The 25715-nt window shown below is 38.1% G+C and overlaps 2 protein-coding genes across 6 annotated transcripts in view; one reads left to right on the top strand and one right to left on the bottom strand.

The window, feature by feature from the left end:
- The window catches only part of LOC101851953, a 47841-nt gene extending 35542 nt beyond the window's left edge, over window positions 1-12299 (top strand). For 3 of the 5 annotated variants that reach the window (XM_013083179.2, XM_013083178.2, XM_035970065.1), the window contains exons 18-20: window positions 187-252; window positions 2995-3012; window positions 6367-12299. In XM_013083179.2, the coding sequence (XP_012938633.1) occupies window positions 187-252; window positions 2995-3012; window positions 6367-6756 (474 nt within the window). In that variant the 3' untranslated portion in view covers window positions 6757-12299. Of the gene's footprint in view, window positions 1-186; window positions 253-2994; window positions 3013-3288; window positions 3296-6366 lie in introns of all 5 variants that reach the window. The other 2 variants (XM_013083181.2, XM_005099519.3) reach the window with 2 other exon arrangements.
- Window positions 12300-12654: 355 nt separating this feature from the next.
- The window catches only part of LOC101852323 (COP9 signalosome complex subunit 5), a 16544-nt gene continuing 3483 nt past the window's right edge, over window positions 12655-25715 (bottom strand). Inside the window, exons 2-8 of the mRNA XM_005099521.3 lie at window positions 21991-22225; window positions 21432-21560; window positions 19307-19372; window positions 17987-18072; window positions 16677-16788; window positions 16135-16280; window positions 12655-13612 (exon numbers count right to left, since the gene is read on the bottom strand). Of these exons, the coding sequence (XP_005099578.1) occupies window positions 13516-13612; window positions 16135-16280; window positions 16677-16788; window positions 17987-18072; window positions 19307-19372; window positions 21432-21560; window positions 21991-22225 (871 nt within the window). The 3' untranslated portion in view covers window positions 12655-13515. The remainder of the gene's footprint in view (window positions 13613-16134; window positions 16281-16676; window positions 16789-17986; window positions 18073-19306; window positions 19373-21431; window positions 21561-21990; window positions 22226-25715) is intronic.

The raw sequence follows: 25715 nt of genomic DNA on the forward strand, positions 1-25715 counted from the left end.
TAAATCAGAGGCAGGTTGCAGCTCCTGCTAAGTCATTACTCTGACCCCATTTGTCCTAATATCTAGCATTCCAAAATCAAAGGAGTAACTAGGATAAAAAGGATGCTCAAATGAAAGGTGAATACTGTACCTCTCGAACACGTGAGCCCCCTATTTATACAGTTTGACTTCTGTTTCTGTCCCCAGGACATGGAAGAAAGTCCTGTAGTTCAAGCTTTACGTGAACAGTTGCCAGGCAAATGGAACAGATGGGTAAGTTTTTTTGTTTTTGTTTTTTGGGGGGCTGAGGATTTGTTCTCTCATTATCACGAGTTTGAACACTTTCTGTATCCAAATTTGTTCTGATACTTTTAAAATGTGCTTGTATGTCAACTGGTGTGGATCGCATAAGCAAGACCCGTTGGCTTATACTTGTAATGGAAGCAGCGATTTCTGTGTGAGCAATCAGGAATTGAACCAGTTCTAAAAACAGTGTTTGATGGGACTCAATCAGTGTACAGGTAATGTCAACTCAATTCATATATGTTGGACTGGATTGCATTCTAAACTGAATTTTTTTTAATGTTCTTCTTTTGATAAAGAAATGTGTGTGTGATTGTTGATGTGTGTGTATGTACATATACATTTGTTGAATCTTTTCCTACTCTTAGTGTTTGTTTGAGCTGTGTGTGTGTGTATTGCCAGCAACACGAATTTAAGTGTTCAATTTCACCATGCAACTTTTAGGTTTCTTTTTAATAGACTGGAGCATCAGTTATAAAGCGCATATCCATGCTCTATGGCATGCTCTTTATGTCATACAACTAGTATTACCCCAGCAGACCCTGGAACATTCATATAAGCATTCTCAGCTTCCCTGTAAGCATACAGTGTAATCAACTGGTTAAGCGCTCAAACACTGACAAGACATTTCGTTTTCTATAACAGCACTAGTTGAAGTGAGGAAAGTTCGAGTAAAGTGCCTTATTCAAGGACACAACGTTGTGCCCCTAGCGAAAATATTAAAGCATTGCAGGAAAAAATGTAAATGTGCAGTGCGAGAGAAGTTTATTGAGCATCTTTGGCATTTGTGATTCAACTGATACTGTGTGTGGAAATGTTATTCACCATTTTCTCAGTCCAAAATTTACCCATCTCTCTCAACAAAGTTAATACAAAAACATTGTTATTAGTTTTTTATGTTATTTGTTCACTTCATTATATAAATTGATAATTACTCAAGAATGAGTGTACCATCAGCTCAGTTGGTATCATGCTGGATGGCCCTGGCTCAAATCCCTGACAAGGGTTGTAAACTTTGGTTGTTTTGGGGGGTTTTTAAGGCTCCCCACCCTTTTGGCTTGGCCCAACCGGAGATGGACATTGAATTCAGAAGTCTCGCCTCTTAAGTAACCTTACAGTGTTAAAAGGGCCAATAAACCTTTCTTTTTTTAATTGTGGCTCATCAAAATCATGACGCAGGTTTCAAATTCAAAAGACTTTTTTCTTCTTTTTTTTTGGGGGGGGGGGAGTGTTTTACAGCACTTGCAACTGCATAAAGTCATATGAGCGTGCAGGACACACCAAACATTTTCAATTGGTAGGATATATTGAATTTTGCACGGGTGGCGACCGAAGCCTACTCCTATCGATTTTGGACCACCCAGAGATCTTTAACGTGGGCAACTTGCACACGGGTCCTCCGAGATTTTTCGCCCTTTTCTGAGATGGCTAGGTGTAGATCTTTCCTACCCGAAGATCAGGGTTGTGGCTGAAGGACAGCAGTAAGGAAGGAGTCACAAAAGCAGACGACAGAATATTGCAAGAGAGAATGAAAGAAGGTGAAAGGAGCGAGACAATTTTAGAGAAGAAATTTTGTCGGTTGCTACCCGGATTCGAACCCAGGACCTTTGAATGAGAGGCGAACAACTTAACCTCTAGGCCACGAGAGCAGAGCAGAAGGCATGGATAGACAGTATGCCGAGCAGTTGGAATGACTGAAAAGCCATCACTCCTGTCATTTCAGTACTGTTATGGGAAGGGGTCATTTTTTTAAAATTTGTACTATGAGGGGCATTCAATGTCTTTACCATCACTGTGATCAAAGCAAGCTATTAAAAGCAATTAAAATTTGACTCTTGCCATACTATTTCTCTACATAGACACCCTGGAAATTTACACAATTTCACTATTTTCTTTTGACCTTCAAAGGTTCTTGAGCTTTGGATGGGATTCAAACCATTCCTCCTCTGCAGATATAGCACCTTCAGCTCTATGGACATGCTGTTCGTTATGAGCTTTTTCAGATTTGGGAAAAGTATAAACTCAGAGGGTGCTACATCCTGTGAATAGGGTGGGTGTGGGAGAATTTCTTAGCCACTCTGTGTTTCCATCTGAACTGCCGTCAACTTTTCTGTGAGGTGGAGCATGTTGTGGAGCAAGAGGCGTTATTTTTTAAGTATTCAAGAACCACATCCACTAAAAATGCTCTCAAGTTTTCACTGCTCACTGGATTTTCCCAAAATTCCACATGCAGTGTTCCAAAAAGATAGAGAACACATGATTCAAGTTTAATTGTTGAAAGGCAATTCTGCTGAAAGTCAGGGTGAATACTCATTGAATGCCCCTTTACTGATGTAAGACTTACAAACTGACATGGAGAAAAGGTCATCAACTCTAGAGTTCATCACATTTAACTACCCCAAGGACACATAAACACTTTCCTGTGCTGATGAGTTATCAACTGACACCATACAAGAACAGTCACTGTATTTTACTGTTTCATTCAGAGTGCTATCAAAGACAGATATCAAAACAAAATAAAACATACATGTGGATTGTCAAAGAGACTAGCCTTTATTCATGTGTGGGTTGCTAAAAAAACAAGGGACATGGGCAGACACTTGTTTTAAATTTGACTTGTCAAATGCCTGCCTCCCCCGTTCACGTTTTGAAGTGTCATGGTCTGAATGCTGTTGACAATCAAGTTTGAATAAATATGGATGTAATTTTTAGGACAGACTATCACGTCCAGTAAGTATTGTGTGTGAACAATACCTTTATTTTTTGTCTTCTAACTGGTTTGAAAATAGAGGCACATTGTGTGCAGTGAGCGAAGTCGCATTATCCTTTCTTTACAACATCCAACTCACACGATGCATGCTCATATAAAATTGCCAGACACAGAAGCTTCCAAATTAGAGTAGGTGTACCTTGACTGTCCCAGAATGCTCAAATCCCACGCCTTCCTCCCTCATTCTGACAAAAACTTATTCCGATGCCATTTTCTTTTTGCTGTGTGCTGTATAGGTGGCTGGTGAGCATTTTTAGTTGTTTAGTGCGTTTCTTTTTTTTTTTTTCAATTTTATTTGGATTTGTTGTATTTTGTTTTACATTTGTTTGCCTTTTGTTTTGTTTTGGAGGGTGGGTGGAAATCTTCGTTTCAATATAACTAATGTTTTTAAAAATTCCGTGCAAAATTTGGCTTTTTTTAATGCTGTATAAACTGCACCTCAACAACAACCTCTAAATATGACTTGTACAGTATGCCGATTGACCTGCGTTCTTCAATGTAATGTCTGTTATTTAATTTCCCTCCCCCCTCCAATGTCTCTCCTCCTCTTCACTTAACTGCAAACTATTCAGTATTAATTCCTCCCCCCGAACTCTTCAGTACTAGTTTTTGCTAACAGTTTTTAAAGTTTTGTCCTGTCTTTGACATGATAGAATAGTTTTTGGTTTACTTGTGTGTATTTTTAATTTTTTCCTCAAGTTTGCACATGTTTTGCTGTGCGTTTATGTGTGTGTATGAATGGTTATTTTTTTTTTATGGCTTTTCATTCCACTGGTTTTTGTACTATTCAGCAAAATGTATCTCACAGTGGCATGTTATACTTAGGCATATTGATATATTTGTGAGGCAGCATGGTGAAATCAGGCACTCGTCAAAACCATCAAAGTGAAGAAACGTTTTGCAGGTTTGTGAATTTTTATTGGATTTTTTTTTTTTTTTTGGCTCAACACTTTTCATGCTCATTAAATCATACATTTCTGTGGTGTATTTTAATGAAAAACTTTGATTAAGGGCACGAAAAATGGAAATTTACAGTTTTCATGGACTGTCAAGCAAAGGAAATAGCTAAACTCTAGTGGCCATTTTCTCACTAATTTATACTTCTGAAACCAGGTGACCCCCACCTCCTTCATTTGCAAATATTTCAATTTGTATTCAAGATAAATGGATTTTTTTTCCATCCAAAGAAGATAAATGCACAAGCTTTAAGATGATACCAATTCAATAACTCTACATGCCCAAAAAGTGACGAAAGCCTGATTCCACTACGTCGTGACACATTTGTATTATTATATTCATGTTATTTAGTTTAATTGTGATGACAATATGAGGAGAGAGAGAAAAAGCTTGCTTTGGAAATGTCACTTTGATGTTTCTGGTGTATTCGTTTTATGATTGATATGCTCCGGAGTGGGGGATGTGATCAGTCTCCGTCCATAGCTTTTTCAACTTGCTTCACTGCTTCACAGGCCAGTTTCAGAAACAGCCTGAACATAGAGGTACATAGAATATATTTTATTTTTACTCCTTGCTTGTTCCTTCATATCAAGAACAAATGAACAGTAGATCTATACTTTTTCTGGCCTAAAGGAGTCTTTGTATATTTTCATAGAGTGGAGTGTAAAATACCAACTCTACTAAACATGGATGTTCTTTCCCTTTTGGAATAATTTCTAAGTAGACTTTGAAAAAGAGAAAATTTGACCATGTCTAACATTCAACTTCTCAGGCAATTGTAGGGTCCTTTAATGTTCAAAGCTGTCTGAATGAAAGACTGCTTTGTATGTTCTGCATTTCAGATGTAAGTTATATGCCTGGAGCAATACTAGAGATGAATTGCTCTCCTTCCTTGTAAAGCTAAGAGATACTTGAATTCTTTCAAAGTGAACATTCATTTGCAGCTACAAACAGCAGTATAATCACATGTTTAAGTCAACTGTTATCGTTTGTAACCATGTACAAATGGTGACTTGTATTTTGTTTGTAGCTTACAAATACTCACCATAATATGACACATATTGCTTCCCATGAATAATAAAGCCAAATATTAAGTTTCCATTATTTTAAACATTAATATCTCGTTTATCAAATGAAGGAGACAAAGGACACACTGTATGAGCATTTTTATTGCTATTTATGATGTCTCATTTTTAGTAATTTTAAGAGTCCAGAAAAAAAAATCATGAAGAAATAGCAAATATAGACTGTCTGGCTTATCCCGATAAACTCATGGTTTGGACCTCACTACAGTATTATTTCCATGCTGTTATAGATAGCTTGTTTCTCTTTTCAATATGTCAGAAAAATTATCATTTTAATGTTTATGTTACCCTTCCATTAAATTTTGATGTATTTATCTCTCATTCTGTTCTCTTTGCATTCAAGCAAAGTCTTGTTTTCTATCTCTTGTATCTTCATTTATATGTACAGTAATATACTTTTTTACTGTGCAAAAAGAACCTCATTCAGTTCCTGATCGTATTTGTCATTCTGTCATTATATTTCTAGTCTATGGGGTGGTGGGTCTCCTCTTTTTCATCTCTGTATCTTCTACTTCTTCACAGTATTGCTACTGTCCTAATCAGTGCCTGGTGAACTGGGAGTGATGCTGTATTGTGCTAATCATCATAAACTACATATCAATGACATTCTAGTTCTAACATTCTCTGTACATGTGTGGCATCCTGATGAAATCAGGTGCTCATCAAAATACATTTAATGGAACTGAAGAAACGTGACATTTTCCCTCTGAAGGGAATGGTTTGTTTTCTTCATTTTCATTTTTCATCAGTTCTGCCTAAAACATCAACCTGTCTTTGACAACACTTTTCTTCTTGACAATGGGTACTCATATAATTATAATCTAGTCCACTGTCTTAAAAAAATAGAAAGCAGCCTTAACCCTTTGAGCCCCAACCTTGAGGCTACCGTGCCACTCTGCTTGAGCTCCTGAGCAATATATATTACTAACATTCATAATATGATCGTCAGAAACCCACTCAGGGTAGTCCTCGTCATTACCAGAATATAATTCAGAAAGATTTTTAAAATAATCAGTGACACCCTGTGTAGTAAACACGGGTTCCCGTCCGCATTTTGTTCTAGACGGGCCAGGTTTGGGATAGGGTCTTGTTTACCGGTGTGCCCGTGGCTAGGCATATGATACGTGCCATCAGCGTATCGATGGCTAGGACTCGAAGGGTTAAGCAATGTCATAAAGTAGTACTTGTTATCTTTAAATTTGTTCTGCAACTGAGCTTTTGCTTTTCATTTCTCTGTATTTGTGTTGACCAGTTCCTTGTTTGTTTTTTCAGTCCTCCTTTTTTCATGATCCCGAAGATGATAATGATCATCATGATCGACCGTACCACACCATCAACCTGGGCCGATCTGGCGCAAGCCCTACTCACAACGACGTGGAGCTTCAAGAGAAGCCAAGAGGGTCAAGGAGTGCAGAACCTCGTGTGAACAACGTGGAAGAGACAAACTACTTCACCATCCATAGATACATCCCCGCCTCAGATCTGTTGCGTAGCAGAACATCACAAGAGTCAGGCCGCTTCACACAGAAACTAATTATTCCAAAAGCCAGTCGTTTTCAGGTGGCCAAGGTCAAAGTCAGAGATTCTATGAGCAAACTGGATGCAATTGAGGAGACTGTACCATTGTTGGAAACTAAATCTGGGACTAGCGTTCAAGCGTAGATTTAGAACTTAGATTGTTTTCAATGATCTGAAGCATCAAGTAAACCACTCGACTCAAAAGAGATCAGTTGTACGGGAGAAAGTGTGTTGTCATAGTAATTATCACAGTCTGTGAAGATACCATGAAACTGGAATTGTTCCAGGATTTTTTGTTGGTTCTTATAATATACATTCTCAGTGATATGAAAAATGACATTATATATCTTCTATCACGTACTGGTACCAGCTTTGTTAGTTACTGGTAATGTAGAAATCTCATATAGGGTCTGTATGGTTTTACTGATTTTATGCTTGAAACCGTTGTTAGCTTTTAAACTTCAAGCTATAAACATAATGATAAGAATTATTTCAGCAGATCTCTGGATTTCCTACTTGCCCATGTGTTTTTATTATTAGTTTTGTCCATTGTTACATTTCCTTCTCACATTGATTTGCTAACATATCCTGTTCTTTTCCTTTTCTTGCTCTTCTGTTTTATCTCCCTCTGCTTTCCATCACCACTAGGATGGTCTTTGTAGTATAGCTGTGAGTCACGTCTTCAACCTGTCATGAATAGCCCTTATCCCAAAACCGCTTTGTCTCTCTTTCTTTCTTTCTGTTGATGTGAATTTTTAATATTTTTTTAAGGAGCCTATAATATATGCACACAAATATTTAAAATGCCACCCATTGTAAGGGAGAAAAGAAGCCATATTAGACAGGTGGCGGTCTTCCACTGTACTGTTATAATTATAATGTAAAAAATATGCGCATGCAAGGGAGGAAATGGAAAGTGGCCGTTTGTACAAGTGTCCAGTAGAGCAGGTACAACTGTATATATGTTTTTTAAGTTACTCACAGACCTACCACTTATCCTAAAATTACTGTTACCATTCCTGCCTTTTTTGGGCTCTGTTACTGGTACCCAAAAAAATTTTCTTACTCTTCAAGATTTTGAAAATTCATTCAATTTTTCTAAACTTTATTATATAACCTTATGCCTTATCTAGAGTATTTCTGAAAAGCCAAAATGTATAATTGTGTTTTAAAAAACACTTACGTGCTTTACAGGTTAATTTTCCAGTGTACCAGTTCGTAAATCGTAGAGGCAGTGACAAATTTGACAGAATTGTTTCCATTTGGCAGCAGCTCGTAGAACAATGCTCACTGTCATTTTCCTTGCCCCTGCTTAATGGCAAATCTCATCCAATCTAAATTATCCTCATTTATGATACAAATCGAAATTAAGAATGAGTAAGTATGTGCAAAGGCAGAAGAGACATTAGTATGATTTTTTTAATGTCTTTTGCTTCTGCAGTCCTGATTTTATGAACTAGTATTCACTTAGTGGCGTATGAAACCAAGCCTTCATTTTCTTCTATATTACAGTGGCGTCCAAAAGAAACTTGAAAATATAATCACCCAATCTCCATGTTGAAGCCTCGAATTACCCACTCATGTGGCATATCAATTTAAAGTTTAATACATTCTGTCATCATTTGACACCTTAATAAATTGACATGCTCTTCTCAAAGGCCTGACTAGGCAAACACCGTGTCGGCCAGCTTGGGTGCAAAAAGAGGGAGGAAAGGGAGTAGGGGCGTTCTTCACAACGAAGTATTTCAAAGTATAGCCCCAATATGAATCCCACAGGTATGTGAAGTCCCATGAAACAGCAGCTGAAGAAAAGCGACTTTGCTCCCAAAACAGACCCTTTGTTTGCAATTCTCTTTGACATTTGGGATGAAAAGACACATAATTATGTCCAAAGGAGTCCATGCCCCAAGGGTTCATGCACTGAACAAAACCAATAGTTCCTAAGCAAAATAACAATGAGCACATTTAATGCTGCTGAGCGGGTAGTAGGCCTACAAGACTATAATACGATATTGGGTAATTACATTTTCAAGTTTCTTTTGGACGCCACTATATACGTATAATATATTCACTAAATAACATATGAAGCAATGCAAACTACTCTCAATGGATTAATTAATTGTTGCTATGATTTATAATTATGATAAGACTCTTGCTTTGTTTAGAGTTTTTCACTCTGTTCTTAACCCATTTTACTTACATTGTCTAATTGAAGCTGTTTTTGCTTTAAGAAAAATGTGATTATTGTAACTTTCAATGTGTTTAAATTATTAGTTCTACTCAGACATCTTAGTTTTTGCTCAAAGACTATGCAGACTTTTTGCCCAGCTGTTGTTCTGTATATTATGAATAGTTTTAAGTATAGAAAAGGGAAAAGTCACCATTACTTCTATAATCTTGCTCTCACCAGTATAAATCTACACTTACTTCCAAAGATTGCCTTAATAAGGGCATGTAGGCTACAAGTAACATTATTGAATAATGATAAAAAAATGGCTCATTAACTCCTTTACTGCTGGGTAGATGTATGATCTCATATGGACCGATAATCCGCCGCCCAGTGCTGAGTAAACGTATCTCATACTGCGCCTCAAACCGGTGTATTGTTTCATTGATATTTCAGCTTCTACTAAGTATTGAATAAAGAGAGTGGCATCCCATGAAAGCTTATTGTTTTAGCTATGAGGTCATACCTATATATATATGTGACAGGAAGGGCGGGATCTACAAGACAAAAACAAAACGAGATGTGTTGTTTTTGTAACACACATCGTACGAGGCGGTCAGACCCGACCTGTCGACTCGAAACGCTTGTCTCAGTTCTTTACACTTGTTTACATCATTATTACTTGTTCTGCCTGAGTTTTGGCTATGGATAAAACCATTTCTTCATTTGTCTTTCTACTTATACGTAGTTTGATGATAAGTGCAAACTTTGTTACCATTATAATAAAGGGATATGTGTAGTCTTTCTCACACACATCATGACACAGCCACACATAGAATCGGAGCACTTGTTCAGTCTTAGTTCTTTCAAGTTGTTTACATGGTTATGGCTTGTTCTATGCAGGTTTTCTGAATGGATGAATTTGTCATCATTTATCTTTCCATTTCCACTGGTAGCCTATAAGTTTTACCAATCTGTCTCTTATAATAAGCGAACAATCGTCGATTAAAGACCGTGACCTGTGACATCTTGCGCACGATAGAATTTTCCTTAGCATGTAGGGTGCGTAAATGGTTAGCAGTCAAGGGGTTAATTATGTGAAAATATACTAACTTTTTGTTCAAAAAACAGCTCAAGAAACACCCTTATTAAGTATTCTACTTAATCTAGCATTGACATGCTCTTCTCAAAGGCCCGACTGGGCAAACATTGCGTCAACCAGCTTGGGTGCAAAAAAGGGGAGGAAAGGGAGAATGGGGCGTGCTTCACTACAAAATGTTTCACTTGACCAGGAAAGCACAGATTCACTATATGTGCACCTGTATGAGAACAAAGTTAAACCTGTCTATTGATACTACATGAGAGTTGTTCTTTTACTTTTAGAAAAAACATTTTAAAATTTTGGTGCTTCCGTTTTTTCATGTGGTTGTTGCCCTACCTTCTTTCGTTACCTTATTATTTCTCTTACTATCAAAATAGAGAGTGTGACCTCTCCTCTTTTATGGTTAGAAAAATACAATCATTTCTGTTTCTCCTTGCCAAGGAGTTTGTGTTTGAATAACCCCACCCCCCAAAAAATCTTTGTGCTAATTTGGGCTATGAATGACAATCCACCGATTGATCTATGGACCTTGTTGATTTCCCAAAGGATTATTAATTGATTGCCCTCATTGTAAAAAAACTACCATATTTCAAAAGAGCAAAAGAGGAAAGAACCCTGAACAAAATATAATTTTTGTATTTTTAAAAAGTTATTTTTCTCTACACTATTTGGGAGGAAAATTGGAAAATGGCGAGAATTTGAGACCCTGCTGGTGTGCATTTGTCCAATTCAAAAACTCGAATGGTTGGTGTACTTATTTATGTTGAATCTTGTTGTTTTAAGTCTTGCCAACCACCTCTGAAATTAACCTTCTGACTTGAAAAGATGAGTGGAAGGGGTACAATAGAAGGATATGGATCTTGCCAAATAAAAATGGGCATTCATTAACACTTTGCAGTCACTTGGCGCAAAAATGCGACAGTAAAAATTGTCTGTTCCTGTCACCTGGTGCACTTCTGCGACTGTGCCAGGCCAGAGAAGTTCATTGCAGTCACTCTGGGTGACTAGATGGGGTATTTTGTACTGCTGTCTGTGTGACTGCAAAGTGTTAAGATATAAATTCTGATTGGTTAGAAAAAAGAAAAAAAAGTCTGATTGCACTCCCGAAACTACCTCTTGCTTTTTAATTAATATTATTCTATATCTATGAATGACGAGAAATACTTTTACTCAAAGAATGATGCCTGGCTGGTATGATGACAACCCAGGGTATATACTCAAGTCTTTTATGTAGGACATGACATTCATTTTTTATTGTTGTTTGTATCAGTGACCTTCGCTTCTTTAAAATGGTGTTCTGATTTTCTTTTTTTTCCCCAAGGACAAATGTAAATCTAAGCTACTGGTAGTTTTTTAATAATTTTGTTGATAATCTGCATTTGTACTTTGAAATTGTTCCTTTTTTCTATTTTACTTACAATTAAGTGTTATATCTATATTTACAGTACAGAAGTAGCTTTACATGAAGTATTTATCAAAGTAAAATGTGTACATTCTGTGACTGCATTTGTTATTATTAATTTTGCTCAGGATAAAATTTGCTTGTTTAGCATAGATTATACTGGTTTTCTACTGGATAAAATTTGAAGGGTATACATATTGTGAAATTAATAACCTTTTCCTCTTGTAGATGTTGTGACAGCATCTGTTTAGTGGTTAGCTGCTTCACCATCACACACCGAAGACCCAAGTTTGATTCCCATGTGAGGAGAATTTTTATCTCAGTCTTTCTGCTTGGACGTTGTATCCCTCTCAACCCGAGTTGGCCTTGTCAGGCAGAATCGAAGCTCACCTTCTAAATGGTCTAATGAGGCATAAAAGACACTAACATTTAGAAGCTTAGAAGAAAAATAAAGATGCTGTGATGGGTGTATGGACCTAAATGGCGTTGAGCCAAAAAAACAAAAATTGGATTAAAATTGCCAAACTGGAGGAAAAGTGCCTATTTCACCACAATGCCTCACATGATTTCAGTTCAGAAAAATTATTCTTGATGTCTAAAGACTATTAAGAGCAGCCATTTAAACTGCATAGCTTTCTCTTCTTGAAAATGAGTTGCTTTAACCACCAGGTATTGGCAGTTTTCATGAGAACAGTATTGCAAAATTGAAATAAAGAAAAGGAAAGCCATCCTATAGTCCTATAGTCAGACACAGTGCTTTTTTTTTAGTGCTTGTTCTTATTGGAAGTGAAAAGTAAATTCTCGAAGGTGTTGACATTCTTGCAAGGGCTGTTATTATTATTATTTGTATTTTTGTGGAGAATGACTGTGCGACTGAAGATTTTTTAACTCAAATATTGCAATTTTATCTTCAAATGTCACAAATGTGCCCACGTGCTAGTTTTGAAAAATCATAATTCTTGCAATATATGTTTTGATTGTTCTGAAAGTAAATAAACCACCTCTTTTCTAAACCACTTGCAAATTCTTCTCTTCTTTGACATGTCTGTGGTGGGCACGGTGCAACATGGCTACCCCCCAAAAGAGACAGTCAACTGCACTGGTATAAAATACCTCTCAAATAAGAAATCACTTTTTTTGGGGGGTACCAGTAGAGGTTTTACAGCGCTCGCAACTGCACAAGGTCATATGAGCGCCAGAAGATTAGAGGTGTTACATAAAAAAGAAGGGGAGATAAGGACGATAGATGTTCGATAGGAAAGAAGAAGCAAACCACACCAGAGCACCCGCCAACCACCCACAAGAAATCAATTACAAAAAGGAAATTTCTCAATTACGAGAAGGAAAATGAGAAATTTAAGCCAAAAGAACTTTTGTACTTTACAGTATATTGATGTTTTATTCGGCAAAGCACTCATCAGAGGAATACGAAATAACTTTCTGATTTACACAAACATCAATATCATAGTCAGTCAAGTGATTCATACATGCATACACAACAAATGGTTTGCAAAGTCTTTCTCTCAAGTCATCAATTTTCAGTTTTCCACTACCAGAAAGTAGAAACAAACTAGAAAATTCAACTGTCAGCACAAGATGCAAGACGGAATATTTTGTCAAAGAAAAATGAAAAAGTTCCCATTAATGAGTGATTCCATCTCACCAAACGTAATCAAGTAGAAGCATTGTATGAATAAGCATGGTCAAGCCAATAGACCCTTAACCCTTATTTTCAGGGCTAGCTAGCAAGGGGGAGGGGGGAGAGGCAAACATTGATTCACAAAGAATATCGACAGATGTCTTTTTAATTGGTGGTCACTTTGAATCAAAGTTTGATGTGCCCCCTTTGACAAGAAACTGCATTGAGGCAACAAATATTTGCACAGTATGACTTGAAAAAATGTCCTAACATAAAAGTGCTTGTTTTTATTTTCATGCTGCAGGATGAAGTTCACTCTTCGCACTCATACAGTAGTCATATCCTTCCATCCACGCAGAACACACGAGAACACACGAGACAATGAACTGTTCCGTTGCTTTCATTACCTCATTGAAAGTGCCTCACCACATAGAAAATACACAATTGCAACCCAGCAATCACACATATAATAATATATACATTCAAACTTATACAGCTATGGAACCAGCAGGTACACCATAAACATGCAATCTTTCAAACTAAAAAAAACAAACCCCAAGATTTACTGAGTGATGTTATGAAAGTACAATAGTTCATGGCTGTGCAGGCTTGCAGCCCACTTGGTTGAACAGTCTGTCTTTGATCACCTGGGACATCAGACCTTGCAGAACTTCCATCGTTGTCCGGCATCTGAAATTTACAGACATACAAAAATTAAGAGAGGTTCTAACAAACAAACAAAAGTAGATGCCTTGATGATGATTGCAGCAAAAGAAATCGGGAAAAGTACAGTGAAACCATGTTAAACTGCTTGCCTTGGAACAAGCATAAAGTTGACGGTATAACAGGATACCACCGCTTGCCATCTTGACTAGTGGTCGAATCATAGAGACTAGAGACAATCATCTAGATCTGCCTTGCTCAATTGCCATGTGCAGCTAAAAAATAAGTAGCAACTAATTACATGTGCAGCTCCAGCTGAGCTTATGAAATTGAAGAAACAGAGTAACTTCAAAATAGAAGCTAGGATCAGAAGCTAAGCTGTATGTGTCGAAAACCCTGTAGACTGACGAGGGAGGGGGGGTGTTTCCTCAACACATACATTGTACTCATTAGCTCTCAGTCCGCCTAAGAGCTATCCTGTAGATTTGAGCGCGAGTCTTCACAAAATAAGACTTATGGGTGCCCCCCTCAGCGCCTTTTAGTCATTGGACTGATACCTGGCGATGCCACATATATTGCCACCAGGCCAAGTTGGCACAGTTTCTTAGAAGTTTCTCCAGGCAACTTTTAACTACCAGTGGCACCCTCCAACCACCCACATAAAGGATTTCAAATGCAAGGTTCAGGTAAGTTCAATGGAACCTGTCCAAGACCGAATCTCAAAGGAGCCAGAAAAAGAAGAAAAAAAATCTATCATTATTTGAGGAGTTGCTAGTGAAGATTCAGATTCCATAACCCTCAAAATCATTTTCAGTTTAGAAACAGGAGCATTTCTTCTAATCGCTAGTTTTCTTCTTAGATAAAGAAGGAAGGGGAAAAAATGGTTTTGTTTCAGATTACTGCTTTTTTGGGGATAAACAATTTTTGGTTAAAATGATCCAAACTGTTTTAAAGCCTTAGCTCATCCAATAGGTATTAATTAAATTGTGAAATTTAGCATAGAACTTAGGCCAAAGTTATGGGCCTCCCTGGAAGGGGCATAAAAGAGGTCCCCTCAGCCTTTAAGGTCACATGAAAGAGAACATGCTAAATCTTTTTTCCTGTTTAAATCTTGGCGCCCATGATATATTTGGTGGGCGATTTTGGCAAGTGTTTTACGGCACTCGCAACTGCATAAGGTCATATGAACGCGCGGGACACATTAAACATTTTCAGTTGATACGAAATTTTGAATTTCGCCCGGGTGGCCGCCGTAACCTACTCTTATCGATTTTAGACCTCCAAGGGATCTTAAACGCGCGCAACTTGCACACGCGACCTCCGAGATTTTTCCCCCTTGTCCGAAAAGGCTAGGTGTAGATCTTTCCTACCGGAAGATAAGGGGCGTGGCTGACAGACAGCAGTAAGAAGGAGCCAAGGAGTAGCAGTTGAAAGGCTGCAGAGTCAGGAGCCCAGAGGAGGGGGCAAAGGAGGTGAGGGAGTGGGGGCAGAAAGTGGAGACGAAAGCAGACAACAGAACATTGCTAGAAAGAAGGAAAGGAGGTAAAAGGAGACAATTTTAGAGAAAAAAATTTTTCTGGCGCTACCAGGATTTGAATCCACGACCTTTGAATGAGAGGCGAATACCTAAACCTCTAGGCCATGAGAGCCCCCTTTGATAGTTTAGGCACCTTTTTCATTTGGAAGTAAGACAGGTTCAAAAACAGAACATATCAGAAAAATCAGCAGAAATTTGCAGCCCTATCTCATTGGCAAAAAAAAATGATCACCAAGCGTGGCAAACCCATGCACTTTAGTCTAACAGTGAGATTTCTATTACATGTATATGTGTCACGATGTGGTGGAATCAGGCGCTCGTCAATTTTTGGCCACGTGGCGTTATTGCTATCATCTTACAGATTGTTCAGTTGTCTTGCTATAGGTGAAAAAAAATACCCATCTATCTTGAATAGAAGTCAAGATGTTTGAGATTGAAGAAGATGGGGGTCATCTGATTTCAAAGGTAGAATAAGCGAGAAAATGGCCACCAGAGTTTGGTTATTTCCATAGCTTGATAGTCCGTGAAAACTGAAAACTTACATCTTTTGTGCTTTTAATCAACCTCTTTCAGTAAAATCCACCCAGAATTGTGTTCCTAATTGGACAGCAATGGTACTAAAAACAAAAATATTTGACAAAAATTGCCAAACTGGCAGAAAAATGCCAGTTTCTTCAATTTCAATATTTCGACGAGTGTCAGATTTCATCATCAGGACTGCCTCACATATCACCAATCAGGAGGCTCCATGCTCTTCGGCTATTCCAATTGAAGGAGTAGACACCAATGCAAGGGTCAACGTCATGAAGTAGTTCAGACATTTGCCTCATACCCTGGATGGTTCCAGAACAAATCTGCCAAATCCCATTCGTATTGTGCCCAGGGATATTCATGTCTTCTCCTAAAGGCTGAGTCCAAGCCACGACAGAATAATTTATAGTAGAGAAAAAGCGCTGCTCATAAAAAAACAAAAAGTGCCAAGATCAAAGAAGAGATAAAAGAATCAACCCACCCGTCCTTGGTAGCCTTGGTGAGCTTGTCCTCCGTCTTCCGGTCCTGACTGTCGGTGCTAATGAGACCACTGCGGCCTAGCTGAGACTCAGACTGCTCCAGTTTTTCAGAGAGGTCAAAGATCATGCCTGTTGTGTAGTCAGCATTCTGGAGAGAAAGTTGTCTTCAGTAACAACAACATAATCACAGCGGCAGATCAGGTCCATAGTAAAAGTAGAATGAAACAGGAGTAGGTTACATCACATCACAGAGTCCACCAACCACATAGTGCTACGTCAAAGTACTCCGCAGAATAAGCAACAAATTGCTGCCTTAGATTTCCTTTACATCTATGTTGTGGATGGGGGTAGAGAGGGATTGGGGGTTTTTTTTTTGTGTTTTCTGTTAATCCCCTGCCTGTTAAACATACGTCCCTGCAAGCAAAAATTCCTCAGATTGTGTCTGAAATGGTTTCATGAAATGAAATCCACTTTTATCACTTTTAATCTTGTTCATTGCACTACAAAGAATAAATCAAAAGTCCCTAGAGCCCAGCAGTCTCACTGTGAGTAGGCTGGAGGAGCTGAGCGTGTTCACCCAGTACTTGTTCCACAGAGACTCGAGCAGACGTCGATCCATGGACGACTTGAAGTAAGAGATGTCCAGCGGGTAGTACCTGGGAGAGGCCGAGAAAAGATTTGCAGGAGATGCATTACATTCACCTGCCTGAACTGACACAAATGTTGGGTGAAAGGGCCTTTTCCATCTGTGCCCCAAAACTTTGGAACAATTTGGATTTAGATGTTAAAATGTCTCTTTCAATTTAAATCAAAGTTGAAGGCAATGTTTTTCAGGAAAGTACATTTATAATGCTGGAACTCTATATCTGAAATATCTGTCAGGTTTTTTTTGTTTATGCATGTAGTAGTGGTACTGAGCTTTAGAGCTCTTGTGGGTGTGTGTGTGTGTGTGTGTGTGTTTTGTAAGTGCCATCAAGCACTTTTTGTGGACTCTGGAACGTTATAAATTCATTTATTATTATTATTATATTAAAAGTGAATTATTTAGGAGGCAGGATGCTCTACGTTGTCTATAAGGGTCAACCCAAACTAAAAGGGATACATGCCTCTAAAAAGACAGAGATACCGCCTATGTTGATTGCATTTAAAGCAAGTCTATGGATACATTTATTTAAATCCTATTTTACCCACTAGTCTGATTCTTCTTTCAACAACAGATGTGATCAGCAGCCAGTGATTATCTTTTAGTGTATGTGTTCATTTGTCAGATTATGGGTGCATAAGTATTTGAAAGGATTGTTGTACACTGAAAGGACTAATCTGCATGAAACACATCATTGTGTCAGCTTTAAAATTCTTAAATTTTATTATATTGCAACGAGCCTAGAGCCATCAGGAAGTGGGCCCTATAGAAAGCAATCATAGTCATTACACTTTGCTGCAAGCAAAGTGGAAAAACTGTACTAACACATCCCAAACGCCCATCATGAGAAGAGTGACAATCAGATCCCCCCCCCCAGTATCAGTATATGTGTAAAACATACTAGCAACTAGCAAGTCAAATTAGTGGGGGGGGGAGGGGGTGGTTAAATAAATAAAAATAAAACATATTCTGACTCATCAGCAACAAGCTTACAGTTCTAGCAGTGTATCACTGAATTCAGCATTTTTCTCACAAATGGCATCCATACTCCTTTCAGTCTCATAAAAATGTTGCATTCCCATAATCACTGAAGTCACTGGCACATTTTCAGATAACAAGTTAGTCCCATTATTATACATCACTGAATATTATTGCAAATGGGCTTAAATGAGCCCACTAAAAGTCAAGATTCCTTCCCTACTTGTACTTACGCTTTGCAGTGAACTCCAAAGTCCTCAATCTTGTTAAGAGGAATGGATTGGTACTCAGATGGGTATTCATCTGGAGGCTTATATCCCTGAAGTACAGAATTATACAGCTTGGTTACAAGATGCATCATATTTAAATATCTATTTGCAGAAAATTCTGTTACAGCTATTGCTGCCATATAACATGATATCGATTACAATGTAGAGTGTACAATCTACTGACACTGACAGGAGCGAAGGCTAAAATAAACTTGCTTGAAAGGGTGATCAGAGTGAAACAAAGAACCAGGTAGAAATGAGACCACACATGAAAAACTTTCCCACAATAGGAACATAATTTTTTTAATTTCTTATTCGAGGCAGCATCATTGAGTTGTGAATTAAAACAAATCCTGAATTCATATTGTATGTTCACCCACAAAAATAATTGAGAAAACACTTCATTAAATAATCTTATTCCCACCTTCGGCAAAATGAAATTATAACTTTTAAAAATGCAGTGGGAATAATGGTCCCCAAGACTTTTCAACAGTAAATTAAACTACAGGATGTGAATACACAAACAGAAGGAAAAGAAGCAGGGATGACAATATTGCAAATTATGTATTAGCTGGCAATTTGGTTTCAAATTTGGCTGTCTTTGTCAAGGCTAGAGTTTCGTGGCCAAGAAATCATAAAAATATGTGTCACGACATGGTGGAATTTTTGGGCATAAGGGGTTATTGGTATCATCTTAAAGCCTCTTCATATGCATTCCTTTTGGTGAAAAAAATATCCATCTATGTTGAATAGAAGTCAAAATATTTGCGATTGAAGGAGGCCGGGGTCGCCTAGTTTCAGTAGTAAAATTAGCGAGAAAATGGCCGTCAAAATTTGGCAACTTCCTTGGAAACAGACAATTTACATTTTGTGTGCCTTAATCAATGTTTTTCAGTAAAATCCACACAAAAATGTGTTTTTAAAAGGATATAAAAGGTGTTGAGGCAATAAAAAGACAATTTAAAAAACATTGTCCATCGGCCAAAAAATGCAGATTCCTTTGATTTCATTATTTTGACAAGCCCCTGATTACACCACGATGCCTCAAACATTATGACCTGTTTTTAGAGCTGTAAAAAGTAAAGGGAAAAAAACAAGCATTCACAGCAGCCATGAGATTATTAGGAGCCCCACTAACATTTTTGAGGTAGACACTACCAAACCAATTAAGCTTACATAATCAGTGAAATAAGTCTTTGAGCTTAAGCACATGAGGAGGAAGACTTCACACAGCAGAGAGACGAAAAATTTCTGTGGCAATACACATTCTTCAATGATAATTACCCTGGGGTAAGTTCTGAAAGCTCCAATGTTGACCTTTCCAGCAGATATCGTGCGAACAGGATCAATCTGCAAAAGGTACCAGAATAAAACGTCCATTCAAGTCATTCATATGATTGTACATGTTTTACACCCACATTATCACAATTCTAATAAATCAGAAAGCGGACTGCTTCCATTCAGTCTGTTTGGGGCCAACCCACGGCTGAGTGGGATATAGAATCCTAACAGAGAGATGTTGATACTCCATGAAATTGATTTCCAGACCTGGGAATTTTTTTTAGTACAGCAGCAGAGATGCCTGTATAATTGGATCAGAAAGAGGCAAACAGTAATTTTTCACACACAGCCATATCTATGCATAAATATTCACACACAAACATAAAACCACATCACAGAAAAACAAATAAATGAAAAAAGCATATAATATTAACTATGACAAAAGCACCAAGAACGTAAGAGTGAAAAAGAAAAAGGTTATGAATAAGGGGGGGAAAGGAGGACAAACAGCTTGATAGTAAACAGAGGGACAGTAAAAAGGTTAGACTGATCAATGGCACTGTCCCACCTTCTACATAAACTATACTTATAAACATCCTGACCAAGAACGTCTTTTTGGAATGTAGCGGTAATGAGTTGGGAGAAAATAAATAAAAACTGACATTCCCTCATCAATCAAATTTCAACTATCATCCATGTTGAGAGCAATGACAATGAAAAATTAAATTTTTATGCAAATTGCTCTAAAAATAAGCTTAAATGAGAGAGGAATAAATTCTAAGAATTGGGGTAATAAATTTCAAAAATCCATTGACAAATTTTTTTTAAAGTAATTGGGACTTTTCATTGCTAAATTTTCGGACACTTTTAAATAGGAAAATATTCACTGAACAGTGGAATGTTTCTTTACGTATTTTCATGGAAAACTATTCATAAGTCAGTAATGAATTGTGAATGCAGTATATGAATGAAACTTGGCATCTTCATGTGATTTTTAGCGCAGAATCTAGTTCTGCTATCACTTTTCTAATGTCTTTATTACTTTGGATCATTAAGACTAATATTTGCATGATAATTTGTTGAATTGCGCGACATTACTTGAGCTGCGTCCGATAAGGGGCACAGGCTCGCGAGGCATTACAAAACTTCACATTCACAAGTTTTCAATACATCTTTGCTTAAAAACTACTTTGGTCTAACTTTGAACATACTGGGCAGAAATTATTTGAATTTACTCTACCTGGTAAAGAAATCATATAACTTTGATCTTTAAAAAATCAGTGCTGTTCTCCAAACACACCTTCTACAACTTAACAAAGCAGAACAGGGAAAACTCGAAGTGGACTTTTTGGTGATCTATATAGATTGACGCAGCCAATCACATGCCACCTAATGATCACGCACCTTTCACATGCTGGCAAACTAGCTTGTTCAGTTTGTGACCCAGTTTCCGGCTCTAGCCTTTTATCTCTGGATGGTGGTCATTTTAAGGTGGTAAGTAAAATGTACTACACATAGGAGTCTGAAATTTTACAGCAATAAATAAGATATGTGGGGCACCTGTCCGGTCAGCGTCCATGCAGCAGCTCCTCTTTGTTTTTGAACAACAGAAGAAAATTGCAAGCACTGTAATTTCTTCAGTTCTAGAAATCGGTTGGTACTGGATGCTAACATAGTAAGTTTGACCATTCTCTTGGTTGGTAGACAAGTTTCATTCATTTTTGTCCACGAGTTTTACCGCTTTCACCTTAACCAAGAGGAGAGCTACCTCTGATCCCAAACGGCCCAAAAATTACCCCTTGAATGGAACCCAATTTCCAGCCCAAAGCCCAGCCTGCACTTGGCACTGTTAACTTTAACAATATAATGAATTACTAACGATAAAATGTTTTAAAATTTTTTCTTCTGTCTTTTGTTGTAATCATAATATTAACTAATCTATATCTTTATAATCACTGCAAGACAGCATAATTAACTAGTCTACATTAACACAGCACCAGAATAATGGGACAAAAAGAAACAAAAATAAAACAAAAAAGCATCATCCAATGGTAAAAGAACAATAAAAATCCAAGTAATACAGGCAAAGCAAGCATGTGTTTACATTGTAAATGACAGCTCAACTCACCACAATGGCAACAAATGGTTCCTGAAATTGTTGATTCAGCATTTGTGTGGATACATCAATGCCTGACAACCAGCAGCCGTAGCCTGGATGGCTATGATACCAACCAATAGCATTTTCTAGCCGTTTTACCTGTTATAAGAAAATAATAGAACACCTCAGAAGTCTTAAATTTTTTTTCTTCAAAATTTGAATTGATTTTTTTACCACAAGAAACAAATGATTTGGAGGTAATTTTAATTTTCTATAATAAAATGGAGTTAAAATCACTTAGGCCCCAAACAGATCAAAATCATCGAAAAAATAAGATATCAAAGCATACAACTTTACACAAATTATGTAAATCTCAAAAATATATAAACAGATCAATGGTAAAAAAAAAATTTTAGTGGAGAGGCACACTTTGAGTTTTACCTGAAATACATGTTATTTATATACGCATGTTTCCTAAGTTCAAACTCAACAAAGTAGTGTAAATGAGAAACACAGTAAAAAATGGTTATTTTGGGCCCTTGTTAAACAGTTCATTCTCAATTCGCAGTAAAAAAAGTGTAAGACCTACCTGTTTTGCTGCTTCAGTGTAGGCAGCCATGTATTCATACGCCTGAGCCTGAGCGTTAACGCGTGTCTCTGTGCCCTCCACTGGCAAAGCGACTCCGTCCATGACAATCATCGTATTGCCATCCACCTTCCCCAATAACAGCCCCATCACCTCCAGGTTGCCACCAGAACGAGCATGCATCACCATTTTCAACAGGGCTAGAGCAGAAACTTTGATGTGCTTAAAGTAATGTGGACTGAAAAAAAAAAAAAAGAGTGTCACCAGAGCAACAAGTTATTGATTAGACACAACCAATGATCTGACTGAAAACATACTCCAACCAGTAGCACTAACTATAAAAACTATTTGTTATAACTTACGATAATAACCTGTTATGAAATCAACTAACAGAAGCTTCTGACTCAAACCAGGGGCCTTTTCCATTTCAATATATCTGGCATAACCACCTGAATTTGGGTCTTGGCACCTTCAAAGGTAGAAGATTGCTTCTAGAACTAATTAATGTCAACATTTCATATATATATATATATATATATGTGGTTTTATTTTTATATGGACATAAAAGAGGTTGAGCCAAAAACAAAAATTCAAATAAAAATTTCTAAACTGGCAGAAAAATGCCTGTTTCTCCAATTTCTGTATTCCGACGAGCGCCTGATTTCACCACGCTGCCTCACATATTATATTAAATTCGATTACTGCAGATCCTTTTCCAGTGGGCTGTTTTGCCAACACTGAGACGGAATCGATCAGCGACCCCAACACATGGGAGGTATGTGTTTGAAAGTTTGTTTAGGCAAGCGATCGTACAAACAGGTGATATTTTAATAATTCGACGGATCGAAAGCAAGTTCATGCGCTCCAAGATCACTGTTACATCCGAGTCAGAAGGACTTCCGTAACCAGCCACAACCCCAACAAACACAATAAAGAAGAGACCTTACCCTAATCCGAACCCCAACCCTCTATTCTACTCCGTCTCATAGTGGTCGCTCGTTACAAAAAAACCTACGTATTTATTTTTTTAAGGTAGTGTCAATTGCCACCGAGTGCCGCGGTGGCAATTGATGCTGGTGTCAATTGCCACCGAGTGAAGCGGTGTCAAGTCTGAAAACAACGTTCTATAATCTATCTTTAGCTTTCTATTCATAATGTGTTACGAACACATAAGATGAATAATGTAGATCTAACCCCCTCTCATTAGATTCGAGATCTAGTTGATAAGTCATAACGAGTAGTTATACACATTCCTGGGTTCGAAAGGAAATAGTATAGAGGTCAATTTCCGATTGTTTTGTACTCAAATTCTTCTTTTTACCAACAGAATGGTATTCAAAACTATCTATAAATTCATTTTTATCAGGTAATCATTTTGCATAAATTCAAGTTCATGAAGGATTTTGTGTACAGTAAAATGGAAGGCTTGTTTCTTGGCTCTGCTTTCGAGCTCCTCAAGTCTAAGTGGGTCAATTTGTTCTCTAATTTCATTGGACGAACATCTAGAGCTACCAACTTCAAATAAAATAGAGTTGACAAACCGAAAGGTGTCAATTCCAACTGTAATAATACACAAATAAAATAAACTGATTCATTATTCTTCAGAGCCATCCCAGGGTTCACATTCCAGTCTTTCCAGACTTTCGATTTTTGTTTTTAAACAAAAAAATAAATAAAAACAGGACAATTCATGGTTTTAAAGAAGAATGGGGGCAGACCTGCCACTCTATATGAAATCTAAAAATCAGGATCTCCGGGAGAAAAAATCAGGATCTCCGGGAGAAAAAATCAGGATCAACGACAAATCACCAAGACCAAGGTGACTGCCAAACTGACTTTAAAAATATCCACGGGTGTCCATAAACATATATATAATCCATGTCCTCTGCTCTGCTCTGTCTGTGTGCGTGTGTGTGTGTGTGTGTGTTGTCATTATTTTTTTTTATCCTGAAGTATCACGTCAAGGACTCCAAGTCCAAGTGTCTACCCCCCCCCCCCCCCCCCCCTGAGTGGAAACAAAAGCAAAAGTAGATCTATGTGTGTGGATGTGTTGTCAAATCATTGACTCGGCTTCGGGATGGAGTAGGGGGGAAATGATGCTTGCTAAACGCACACCACCTATGTTTTAAAGCGAATGCTAACCCCCGAAACGAAATTTTAAAGAGCAACGCTCATGCACCACCAAAACGTAAAGGGGGTAATCTGCAGGTTTAATTCGTAATATACGAACATTTGTACATAATGAGGAGCCCTGCCTTAGGCCTACATACACACACACACACACACACACACACACACACACACACACACACACACACTCTCTCACAGGCCACTCCATTCACAATTACAGTCAAACCTGCCCTGACGGCAACCTCTATAAGACGGCCACCTGTACAAACGGCCACTTTCTATTTCCCCCCTTGCGTTTTTTCTATATATAATTTAACTGTGAAAAATGGGCACCTGTCCAACGCAGCCACGGCCACCATATTTTAACAAACAACCCCTATCACACTAAGCAATGTATAACACCTGTCTTAGACGGCCACCTCAGTGACTCCATTACGTTTTGTCATAAATTGCGCATTGACCCCTGGCGTTGTGGGCAAGCCGTCATAATTCAATCACTTGTTTTTTGGCAGTCCCTCCAACCGATCATGTTGCATAGGCCCCTCCCACTGTTGACCAATAGCTACCAATTTTCAGCTGCTGGTGAGGTAAGCATGTGATCCCTCAAAAACCCACAAGCCCCGCCCAGAACTCATATACTACAAGTCGTAAGTGAGATGAGTGGTCACTGTTTACCCAGTCTGTAACAAAGTAACAAAAGACGTCAACATGAACTTGTGACAGAAGCGTCGCTCGTTCTCCGAGTGGTGGCGACCCATGTGTTTGTTTTAACATGGCACTCGGTCTTCCTAGTCTGATACATTTCGTTTTATTGTCACCCTTGTGCAAAATCAGCAACAAAATGAAAATTACAAACAAAATACAACCAACAACAACAACAACTACAACAACAACAATGCGGATACTTGCGATAGGGACCTCAGATGGGAATGGTTTGTTTTCTTCATCTTGATCAGTCCTGCCTAAGACGGCACCTGTCTTATATGGCCACTTTTCTCCATGACAATGGGTGGCCGTCTTACACAGGTTTGACTGTATTATCAACAAATCTCGAGAACAGAAACCGTTCGGAGAAATAGAGTTCAAGTCTATTTTCCCAAACGTTCGGAGAAATAGATCTCTAGATTCTAGATCTCCAGAATCTAGGGCCAGCCTTTTGTTTTAAAGCCAGCTTCCGGTGCTTTTCCAATTGTGTAGGCGGAAGGACTTCGGTAACGAGCCACCATTCCAACAAATACAATAAAGAATAGGCCACCTCTATTCTCACCCGGGGTGATAATAGCCCAGGCGAGTATTTTGGCTATTCTCACCCAGTGGGCGTTCACCGTTATAGCCTCGGCCAACCAGTGAAGCGTTCACCCTGAACCATAGAATTCTACACTGTGATAAAACAGAATTATAGAATTCTGTGCTGTGAACAAATGTTCTAGATATCTATTACTAAGTACTGTTAGTGTTAGAAAGCCTAAAAGCGTGCAATTTTGTCTGTGGGCAGTGGAGAGAGAGAAAGTGAGAGAGAGAGGAGTAGCGCGAGAACTTCCGGGCAAAACAAAATGGCGACCCGCGTAGTTCGGCTCGATTCGGAAAGTTAAATAGCC

The sequence above is a fragment of the Aplysia californica genome, unplaced genomic scaffold (assembly GCF_000002075.1).
Source record: "Aplysia californica isolate F4 #8 unplaced genomic scaffold, AplCal3.0 scaffold00216, whole genome shotgun sequence".
Taxonomy (NCBI): domain Eukaryota; kingdom Metazoa; phylum Mollusca; class Gastropoda; order Aplysiida; family Aplysiidae; genus Aplysia; species Aplysia californica.